We start from the raw sequence: 11,976 nt of genomic DNA, 5'->3' as shown, positions 1-11,976 counted from the left end.
TGTGTGTGTGTGTGTGTGTGTGTGTGTGTGTGTGTGTGTGTGTGTGTTTTAAATTAACTGGAAAGTGTTGGAATGCCAGCTTCAGGAACTTAAAATGTGAGCTTAAGCCCTGCCATGGAAAAAAATGTGACTCAGCTTGGGTTCACACTTTTACTAACATACTGGGAATGGACCTTAAAAAATTAATTTCTTACAGAAATGTGACCTTATAAGCACATGACCTTACTGATTATTGGTTAGGTAGGGAAATATATATATATACGTATATAATCTTTCATCCTAATAAGTAAATTGTGTGCAGTAGAAAGAACCTTGAACTTGGAGGCAGTTGGGACACTTGGGTTCAAATCCCAGCTATTCCTCCTACTTTCTGTGTGACTGTAAGCAAGTCATTTAACTTCCTCAGACCTCAGTTTTCTCATCTATAAAATGGGTGGGCTTTTGAGGCTCCTTCCAGCTGGAGATCTGTAATTCTGACAGTTGGCTAAGCTAGCTTTGAATTTAAATTGCCTTTTTTTACTCCATGCTTTATATTACAGTATCTGTGTCCTTGTACTTGTCTACCTCCCTGCACATATGGAAGCAAACGGTTTTGTTTTGCCTTTCCTAGTCCTGATTCCACCTGCTAGTACCTTTCTCCTCTGAGAATTCCTTCCTTCTACTCAGCCTATATTTTATGTGACCTTGTTATTTGTATGTCAGCTCTTTAGAATAGGAGCTCCTTGAAGGCAGGCATTTTTCACCTTTGTATCTTCAGCACTTAGCACAATGTCCTGTATACAGTAAGCACTGGATAGATGCTTGTCCATTGATTGACTGATTGATTGCTTTTATTCACAGAGCCTGGCACATAGAAGGTACTAGATAAATGAGGGATATTTTACTGATGACTTTTTTGTTTTTGCCACAATCATTTCCTCATATTACTTCACTCCTTCCAGCTTAGAACCCTCCCTTGTAGCAAAGAAAAACAATTCATCTTAACTAATTGACATAGTAACTGGTTCTGAAAACAATTTCCCCCAGTTTTCCACTATGAGGAAGGCAGCAGATTTCATCATCCGTTCTCCAGAAGTACGTGCTGAAAAAATATTTGCTAAATGCTGAGAAATTAAATTGACTTCAAAATTGTTTTTTTAAGGTGACCCATCTATTCCCTAAATATTTCCTATATCAATTTTTTTAAGGTGACCCATCTATTCCCTAAATATTTCCTATATCAATTTGGAACCCAAAGTTTTAAAAACAAAAGTTAAAAAAATTGTTTTCACATGCTATTGGAAAATAAGATATACAGGAAATGGAGTATAGAAATCTATCCTGCCCTACAGGAAAATTGAAGGGGAAGGGGATAAGAGAAGGGGGGGGAGAGATAGAAGGGAAGGCAGATTAGGAGAAGGGGTATTCAGAATTCGTACCATCTTGGAGGGGGGAGGGAGGAGATGAGGAGAAAATCTGGAACTCAAAATCTTGTGCAAGTGAATGTTGAAAACTAAAAATAAATTAATTAAAAAAATTTTTAAAAAAACTTCCTATATCATATACAGGGATAGTGTCTAGACCTGTGATTTTGTTAGTATGGGGAACTCCCAAGTGAGGGAACTCTCTTTACTAGATACAGGTTGGCATCTTCTCTGCTATTTATCATCTTAGAGAGAAACTTAGAACACTTAGAGGTTAAGTGACTTGCCCAGAGTCACACTGTCTAATGTGTCAGAGGAAAACCTTGAACGAAAGTCTTCCTGGCTCTGAGGCTGGTTCTCTATTCCCCTCCTAGAGTGCCACCATACTGGGAATCTTAAAACCAAAATGATATTTTTCCAATTCATAGTCACCATAAAGAATTGATAACAGAACTCTCCACCCAGTCTAAGATGTTTTAATTATTTAGCAAAAGCAATGCAGGCAGTTATTATAATTAGTGAGATACTCAAGAGCTAGAGTTCCATACTCACCCATGGCTGAGTTTGTGTTTCCCAACTTTGGGGTTTGGCTCCATTCCCAGCTCCCACCTACTCTGTTCCCTCTCCCAAAGTAGAGTGCCTTATGACATTTAGCCATATTTAAATGCATTAAAATTCGTTTTCCTTAGAGACTTTTTCCCCTTCAGAATTTCACAACATTGCATGAGCTCATTTGCGTCCCGCCCCCAGCAGGTCCTCAGACCACAACTGGGCATCTCCTGGCTGTTCCTGACTATTAGCAATTACAGCCCTTAGGGGCAAGGAAGAATAAAAAGTCCTTGTATAGCATTTAAATTAACCAACAAGAGGCCTTGTGAGAAGAAACTAATATCTGATTGGCTTGTTTCCTAACTAGATGCTCCTCCCTGCTTTTGTATTTATTGGGCTGGAAGAGGAAGACTGCTGTGGATGCTGCGGCCATGAGAACTGTGGGAAGAGCTGTGCGGTAGGTTTTCTCTTCCTGACTCCCACACTCTGTCCCGCTGATGGGTCACAGGTCATTTCTAAGCCTCAGTTTCTTCCCTAGATGCTCTCCTCCGTGCTGGCGGCCCTCATCGGAATTGCAGGATCTGGTTACTGTGTCATCATCGCAGCTCTTGGCTTAGCTGAAGGTCCCCGATGTTTAGACAACTATGGCAAATGGAACTACACCTTTGCCCACACCAATGGAAAGTACGTAGTGTTTTACGCACCTGGCAAAGCCCACTTTTCAGGACGCATGGAAAGAAATGTACTTTTTAGCAACCTGGTGTAGAGAGCTAGGAGGGACTTTAGAGGTCATCTGCTCCAAACTCCTCATTTTACAGATCAGGAAACCGAGGTACAGCAAGATTAAGCGATTTGCCCAAGGACAAATAGGGAGTGAGTTGATGAACAGGGATTTGAACTAGGTCCTTTGAATTCAGGGCAGAGAGTACTTTCCACTAAATCATTCCGCTTGACTGAGTGGATTGAGTGTCAAGGATTTTCTGATTAAATGAAAGGATATTTCACCATTGTGATAGATGTTATTAGTGTTACTGATTATTACATGAATTTAGTTATATCACAGGTCAAGGTCAAAACAAAATTAGCCATGTGTAGTAAAGCTAAGATAAACAGGGAGTCTCTAAAGTCTTACTGAAGTTTTAAGCTTAAAACTTCAAAACTTCAGTAAGACTTTTGGGACATCCTGCATGTGTATACACACATGCATGTGTACATACATAAATATACACACAAATGCATATATGTATGTATATTAGACACATTCATATGTAATACTGCCTATATGTAATCCTCAGCCAGTTGGCACAGTGGATCGAATGCAGGGTCTGGAGTCAGGAAGACTCATCTTTCCAAGTTCAAATCCAGTCTCAGGTGCTTACTAGCTGTGTGACCCTGGGCAAGTCACTCATCCCTGTTTGCCTTAGTTTCCTTATCTGTAAAATGAGCTGGAGAAAGAAACAGTAAACCATCTAATATCTCTGCCAAGAAAACCCCAAGGAGTTGGACAAAACTGAACAATGTATGTAACATATATATATGGCATATATGTACATACACACAAGTATACATGTATTTACACATATACATATATTATAGTTAAGTTATACTAAATATATAATATATACTATATATAATGATATATTATTATGTTACATAATAATATATAATATTACAATATAATAATATTATTATAACATAGAGCTATTGTTCCTGGCCCGAAGGGCAGTGTAATTAAGGGGTTCTCACCAATATATTTTAGCATTTACATCTTGTCAGGGACACAGTGTGATGCAGTAGAAAGAGCAGTGGACTTAAAGTCAGGAGTCATGGGTTCAAATCCTAGATGTTATACTTAATAGCTCTCTGAGCGAGTAACTTAACCTCTCTTATTCTTATTTTCTTCGTCTGCAGAATGAGGGGTAATAATCCTGATAAGTATATGCCTAACAGGGCTTTAATGAGGAAAGTGATTTGTAAAACCTTTAAGTATTGTATTCATGTGAGTTATTATCAAGAGAAGTCAGGAGAATATCTAAGAGAATGGCGTGGATATTCAGACACAGGTTATGATTAGAGAACATTTTCCCTTTGACACGGAGTCATTCAAGGCTGGCCCTTGTCCAGTTTCCTTTAATCCCTTCTGAATTCATTTTAAAAATTTCAATCTTTCATTTTGGAGGGCGGGGGAAGATATCTATGAACTCAGGAAGGTCATCGTACAGTATTTGATTCTTCCCTACGATCACCAATTGGGCATTTGACATCTCTTATATATGTATAACAAGTTATTCTCACTGTTAGTTTATAGCCAATACAGCGTAGTTGTGGAATCCAAACTAGTAGTTAGCATTTAAAGAATTGCAACATGTGACATTAAACTAGTCCCTGAAGAATAATAATGATTTATAGAGCACTATAAAATTTGCCAAGTGTTTTACATACATTACCTCAATTAAGCCTGGTAAGAGCTTGGTGAATGAAGGGTTCCTACACATATTATTAGCCTCATTTTATAGATAAAGGAACTGAGCCTCAGAGAAGTTAAGTGATTTACACAATGGTCACATAGCCAGGAAATGTCAAGGGTAGCTTATGAACCCCAACCTCCCTGATGCCAGTTCCAATGTTCTATTGCCAACTCCATTTTGTCTTTTTGGAATAACCCACGCAGTGGGTCCTGCTAATTTCTTGTTCAGAGCAAGAGATCTATTTCATATGTGCATAACCATAGGGAATTATACCTGTCATGAAGAAATTAAGACTATTGCAATAGGAGTGTAGAGAAGGATGACATTCTCCTTTTTGGCCCCACTTGACCATGTCAAACAATGGCTGGATTGCTTCAATATATTTCTCTGAGCTTTTTACGGATGAAGAAACTGTTAAGGGACTAGCTGAAAATATAACGGGAGTAAATGTCAACGCTAGCGTTTGAACTCAGGTCCTTTGACTCCAAATCCAGCTCTTTTTCCACCTGTAGCAACACTTGTCAAAGTGTGATCTGGGGACCGAAGGGAGTCCCTGAGACTCTTTCAGCAAGCCTACAAGATCAAAGCTATTTTCATAATAATACTTTGTTATTATTGCTGTTTAGTCATGTCCAACTCTCTGTGACCCCATTTGGGGTTTTCTTGGCAGAGATACTGGAGTGGTTTGGCGTTTCCTTCTCCAGCTCTTCTCACAGATGAGGAAACTGAGGCAAACAGTGACTTGCTCAGGATGACACAGCTAATAAATGTCTGACCAGATTGGAACATAGGAAGATGAGTCTTCCTGACTCCAGGACTGGCATTCTATCCACTGCAACATCTAGCTGCCATAATAATACTAAGACTTTTTAATTTTTCATATGGCAAATAACAATAATTGTGCCCATGTAAATAAAAGCTAGGGGGTGAGGGTGTCCCCAATACTTTTTTAAGAAAGTAAAGATGTTCTAAGAGCAAAAAGTTTGAGAACCGTTACGCTACGCCATGTTGTCTCTTAAGCAGAAACCTACATGAACCAATGACCTAACTAGCTAGACCTTTATACAAACAGATCACAAATGACCTGGGCCTACATTTAGCTGAATTGTTGGGCTAAAAGTTGAGTGGTTCTCAAACTTATTTGTCACCACGCATAGAGATACATTCACAACACATGCCAATGATTTATATGGGAGAATCTAAGCTTATAACACTGTTAAGGACACTAAGCAACCTTCTGGTTCTATAGATGTGTATATATACATGTGCACAGACATATAGTCATCTATATGTATATGTGTGTGTATATATCTGCATATATATGTGGAGAGAGAGAAGAAAGGGAGGAGAGAGAAGAGAGAAATAGGAAAAGAGAGAGAAAGAGATAAGAGAAAAAGAGAGAGGGAGAAAGAGAGAAATAGAGGTAAGAGAAAGAGAAAGAGAGACAGGCAGAGAGTATTTAGCATTTTAAGATTTGCAGAGCTCTTTACATTTAATAAAAATGATCCTTATAATAACCCTGGGAGGCAGGTGCTGTTATTATCTCCCTTTTACAGATGAGAAAACTGAGGCAGGATTTAAATTTAACTCTTCCTGGCTCTAGACATCCATTATACCCACAGAGCCACCTAGCTGCCTTTTTTTTTTTTTGGATTTTAGATAAAGCATTGTTTTTATTTGTATCAAACTCATCATGCCTTATCCACATCAAAATTTAAATCATAACCTGCTTGCCCCAAGCTCTCAGTATTCTCTTGGTCTGCTGCTTTCACTGATACCCACTAGTATGTACTCAGGAAATAGGGACTGATTTTAATTTAACTCTAAGAAAAACACCATCTGGGTCATATTTGTTTACAGCAGAAGCCCCCGTATTGCTATTTGGTGTCTGTATTGATGATAGGACCATAGACCTGAGGTTGGACAGGATCTCAAAGGCCATCCGATGCTACCCCCTCAGTCTGCTTAGAAGGAAATGAAAGCCCAGAAAGGTTAAGTGACTTGTGTGAATTCATTCAAGTTGCAAGTTTTAGAAGAGGAGGCTTGAGCCCAGGTCCTATGACTCCCTTACCTTGGGAACCACACTGTAGCAGCTTAATCTTGATGTTGCACTAAGTATGCATGTTGTAATATTTTTTTAAATTTTTTTTAGTTTTAATATTTTAACTTAATTCCCAAATGATATTTAAGACAAATTATAATGAAGACAATCATGATGAACATGATAAACAGCTGTCGGGCCTGGCTGTAGGTTAAATTTGGGTCTTTCGTATTATGCATACAATAATAACTTATCACATGTTAATATAATATTGTATGTTGATATTAACAACATTATTATATCAATATATAAGATATTATAATATAATGATATCTTTATATATTATTAAAAATAAAAATTATATCCTGTTTTTAGATCACCTTCATTTCTGAATATATTTCTCCCTCCTCATAACAAAGAATTTTAAAAGAAATAAAAATTAATTCAGCACAACTAACCAACATATCAACGTTGTTTGACAGGGTTTGTAGTGTTTCCAACCCACAGTGCCCAACCTCTGCAAGGAAAGGAGGGAGGTGCATTTTCTCATCTCTTCTTTGGGACCAAGCTTGGTTATTATTATCTCATATGTGTTTGCTATTTTAGAGAGAATATTCATTGTCCTTCCGAAGAAAGGAGTGATTGGGATCATAGATTTAGATTTGAAGGGGATCTGAGAGAGCCTCCATCTCAATTCTTTCCTCCCCCCATTTTACAGATGAGGAAACTGAGGTCCAGTGGAGTTGACTTATCCAAGGTCACAAAAGAAACAAGTATCTGAGTTGGTTATATCAAAACCAGGTCCTTGGACTTTAAGTACAGCACCGTTGGCATGCTGGACTTTGGGGGTAACAAATTCAGCTTTTTAAATCCATCCCAGGAACATGGGTGGTGTTGGGATCATTATCTTATAGAATGGCCAAGTGCCTGCATCAGAGGCTTTGATATTTCTGGTTGAAAAGGAAAGAAGTCTTTCCAGGCATAACATAATAGGACTAATCAATTTCTATTCTTATCAACAACAGTTACCTTACTGAGCCCTCCCAATGGGACGAGTGCGTCGAACCCAAGAATATTGTGAAATGGAACGTGACCTTGTTTTCCATTCTCTTGGCACTTGGAGGAATCGAATTAATCTTGTGTCTCATCCAGATAATAAATGGCATACTTGGAGGCATATGTGGTTTTTGCTGTTCCCGCCACCAGGTAAGAGGCTCCATGCTAATAAGACCTCATTGGGAACAGAGTATTGTCCAATTTTTGCAATGTAATACAGTTTAAGTTATTGGAGAAACAGAAGCATACAAATATCAACTTCCTGGGTCTGGTTCCTCTGTAATGAAGCTAATTACAACAACAAAAATAAATAAGAAGAATAAGACTATGTAAATAGCATTTATATACATTGCCAAATAAGATAATTGATGCGAAATACTTTGCTAATCTTCAAGTTTATATAAGTATGAGCTGTTATCAGTGGTATCTTATTTGTTCTCAAGTGAATTTGTCTTAAAAATTTGATTTGGGGGAACCATTCCAATTACTATCCCCAGAACATGGTTTATGGTGCCTTCTCTGGTGCTAGAATTAGTAGTTATAACGCTGCCCCTAACAGTCCCATTTACTCTATGAGCTTAAGTCTAAAGAGTCTTGCAGGTGGCAAAATGTTCATTAGAACACAGTGCCTGTAAGGCATGGCTTTCCCCCACCAACCTGCATCTACCAACATTTTGAATTTACCTAGTAGAGCTGATGAGACATAAATAGATACAAGGTATAGTAGGCTCTAGGGTACCCTTCATTCTCTAGTGGGAAGAAGGCAATGCAGAGAATACAAGAACCAAGGACACTTGGTCCATCAGAGAGCCACTGTACGTGAGGGGCATGCTCAACATGGTACATCTAGCTCTGTTAGGCTCATAACAAAGCCCCTCTATGAAAACCAGGAAGCACATGTTTCCTGAGGATATGGTTTAGGGGACAAATACCCTACCATTCAGTTCAGAAAAAAACTATCTGCAATCTCCCCACCCTCTTGCATAATGTTGCTCTGCTGGCCTGGGTGTGTCCAAATTCAATCCAGCAAACGTGGGTTAATGTTCAGTTTGGAGATTTGTTTTTCTTCTGTTGACTTTGTAATCTGGGTAACAGGATTAGGTAAATAGCAGATCTCTCCAGTGGAGAAGCTTAGGTTCTTTTAAATCCAGCTAAACATTTGGCCCTAAGACAAAGAGGTTTCTCCTTTATGGAGTTCCTTCTTTCTTTAAAAGGTAGATCAAACCCCAAACCTAAAAGCCCACCCTTGCCACAAAATTCAACCCTTATTAGGAATAAGAGAAAAACATTCCCGCAAATGAGAACACGAGAACAAAATTTGGTTGCAGAGGGAGCAAGAGTCTGATTTCCTCAAGGGCTTCCGATGCAAGTTTTCTAGGAGTATAAGCTAAGAAAGTATAAGTATAAGATGGAGTACAAATTGAGAAAGGATACTTGGATCTTTGGTGTTGGCTAAATTTGGAGAAGTTCATTACCAAGTCTGGCACCAAATGATGAATTGTTTTGCTTACAGCCTTTTAAGAAGACTATCTACTCAAAGGTCTCCATGAGTGACAACCTTCATCCATGAAATCATGGATCTTTTGAAGCTTTGAAATAATTAATCAATCAACAGTATTTATTAAACATCTAATGTGTGCCAGGGACTATTTTTGGTTCTAAAGATGCAAAGACAAAACAAAAACAGTCCTGGCCCTCAGCTTATATGGGGAGGGGTACAAAGATGGGATAATGTACATATATAGAGATATAAAAAAGAGATATAAACTAGGTTTTTTTATGAGGAACAGAGAGGGAAGCACAGATAGCTGGGGGTATCAGGAAAGGCTTCCCATAGAAAGTGACATGAACGATTATAATTAAGTTGATGGATTTGACGCTAAGAAGACTTGAGTTCAAACACCAGCTCTGCCACTGATTTGTGGCCTTGGGCAAATCACAACCTCTATGGACCTCAGTTTCCTTATCTGTAAAATGCTAAAGTTAGACGGGATGATTTCTGAGATCCATTCCAACTCTAAATCTACAAGATTTAGAGTTGGATTTACAAGAGCAATTCTCACGTGGGTGAAAGAATACCTATTGACCAAGAGGTTCACATCCGTGATTCCCTCTCCAATGGCCAGCCCATTGAACAGATCTATGATTTTGCAAATGTTCTCTCTTTTCTTATGAAACCTTTTCATTATAAATTCATCATACATTTGAAAGAGAACACTAACTCACACACACAAGCACATCAGTAACTTTCCATTCCAGTGGGCCTTTTTTTTTTTTTTTTTTTGTCGTTTTCCCTCAGGACTTCTGCTTGGTTATGAAATTTAATAAATATTTTTTTAAGCCTTGGGCATTGTTTACAGGGAATATTGCTTTAAACTTGGTGACTGGTTATTTCCTTTTTGCAAATGTCCTGCAGTGTGAGAAGACATTTTATAGGTCTACTTGGAGTAGTAACTCCAGGCCATCAGTGATTTCATTGGTATGGGTACTTTCTCTGCTTAGCAGTTTGTCTTTGAGAGTATCTTTGGCTGAGAATTCATCACTCCCATAAAGGTGGGCCTCTTTGAACTCAGATAGGTTGATTCTTGGACCATAGAAATATAGCCCATCACCAGTCCTGTACTTGACTTTTTTCAAGTGGAGATCATGTTCTGCTAGCTGACATGACCTTTGCCATGGGTCACCTCCATACCATGATGAGACCTCAGAGTAAGGTTTTTAATGGCAGCCTTATAGAGATAAGGACCAGATCTGTGATTCCATGAATGTAGGGCACTCCCAAGTAAGATAACTTCCTCTTCCAATGCAGATCAGTACCTTCTCTACAAATCATAGTCTTAGACCGTGCCCTAGACCACTGAGAAGTTAAATGATTTGTCCAAGGCTACAGAGCCAGTATGTATCCGGGGCAAGACTTGGACCAAAGTCTTCATGGCTTCAAGTTCAGCCCTCTACACATTATGCCACAGTATTCCTCTAATGGACAGGACAGAGTGCCTTAAAATGTTAAAATCTTCAGGGCTGACTGTTGATAATGCTGTCTATTCTCTTTCCTTTATAGCAATATGACTGCTAGAAGAACTACCCCAGAAGAGAAGCCAGAATCTTCCTGAATTTCACTGTAATTTATGTTTCATTTTTATTAATTTGTAAAACTTTGTATTAGTATTTGTATCATATTGCATATACTTTACTTTTATAAATCTGTACAGAGACTGGAATGTCTGTGCTACGGCAAGACCTGAACTTGGTGATATCAAGACTCATCCAATGCAGGAGAAACTTAAACCTATTTTCTAGAGGATTTTCACTGGAATAAGTAGAGATGTCTCCCTAGCATATCAGGCCACAAAATTAAGTCATACTTTGGACAAACATCCCATGGATAGAAATGACATTCTGATAAGGACTGCACACATGTGCATGAATATTTTTTAGATAAGAAGCATCCTGGAATTCTTTTATTTAAAAAAAGAAGAAGGAAAGAAAACCCAGAAAGAAACCTTCTTTCACTGTGTGTATGGTGTTTCCCATTTGTATAGTATTTCCAAGAGTCTTCAGAAGTTCCTTTAGCTCAAGTGACAGTGTTAACTGGGATGGAGGGAATGCATACCTGCAACCTGTGAGAATTGCTCAACGAAGTTGTCCTGGGACTGACGAAAGAGGAGCTTAGTGTAGCTGTACCTTTATGTTTTCCTAGCTGTGTTTTTGCATGACATGAAGATCTGCAACAAGAAAGGAGCTTTGGCAAAGTTAAGAGAAGGCTGTGGAGAAGTCATCAAAGAAGAAAACAAAGAGGGAGACGGATTGAAGCAGTGAAAACAAAACAAAACAGTATTAATGGAGGAAGAAGGCATCCAGCCCCCTCCCCCCCCCATGACAAACTCATGGAAGGATATTGACTACAGTCATGCAGGTTGGCCCAGCATAGATGGGGTTAGAGTTGGTATTTAAGTGTTTAGAGAAAAGACGGACTGAGAGTAGGTACTGTACCAAACACCCCAAGTCTTTGTACAAAAAAAAAAATTAAAAAGCATATTTATCACATTTTAACCTCTTCCCTCCTCCACTCATAATTTTAAAACTCTCTCTTCTTTTTTCTAATTGTTCTTCCTTGTCTAGGCTCCCACTCCCATTGTTGGAAAAAGTAATAGGGTTTACATTTCTCTCCCCGCTCCCACCTCAGTTTCTTTACTTTGTCTCCTCCACCACCCCCCCCGCCCCCGACCCCATTTCACCAGTAGTCCCCATTGACCCACAGTCCCTTAGGGCTCTTATTTCTCTTCAGATTTCCTTCATTCTTCTCCTGACCAGTGTGGAAACTTTCATTTGCTGCCCAACTGCCCTCTGGGTCACACTCCCAGAGGAATATGCCAAAAGTTTTCTATTGGAATATTTTATGTGTGCCGGGAGACAACCAGGCCCCAGCCGAAGTCTGCTGCCTTTTCAGAAGTTGTCT

At 38.9% G+C, this 11,976-nt stretch overlaps 1 protein-coding gene across 2 annotated transcripts in view; it reads left to right on the top strand.

Annotated features, from left to right (window-relative positions):
• The window catches only part of TM4SF1 (transmembrane 4 L six family member 1), a 12,620-nt gene extending 1,050 nt beyond the window's left edge, over positions 1–11,570 (top strand). The window contains exons 2-6 of one of the 2 annotated variants that reach the window (XM_027875947.1): positions 2,320–2,409; positions 2,491–2,636; positions 7,487–7,667; positions 10,579–10,638; positions 10,730–11,570. In XM_027875947.1, coding sequence (XP_027731748.1) covers positions 2,320–2,409; positions 2,491–2,636; positions 7,487–7,667; positions 10,579–10,593 — 432 coding nt within the window. In that variant the 3' untranslated portion in view covers positions 10,594–10,638; positions 10,730–11,570. Of the gene's footprint in view, positions 1–2,319; positions 2,410–2,490; positions 2,637–7,486; positions 7,668–10,578 lie in introns of both variants that reach the window. The other variant, XM_027875946.1, reaches the window with a different exon arrangement.
• Positions 11,571–11,976: the final 406 nt, after the last annotated feature.

This window comes from Vombatus ursinus, unplaced genomic scaffold (assembly GCF_900497805.2).
Source record: "Vombatus ursinus unplaced genomic scaffold, bare-nosed wombat genome assembly UNPS02014810.1, whole genome shotgun sequence".
In the NCBI taxonomy this organism is placed as follows: Eukaryota; Metazoa; Chordata; class Mammalia; order Diprotodontia; family Vombatidae; genus Vombatus; species Vombatus ursinus.
This window is presented reverse-complemented; position numbering and strand designations above follow the sequence as displayed.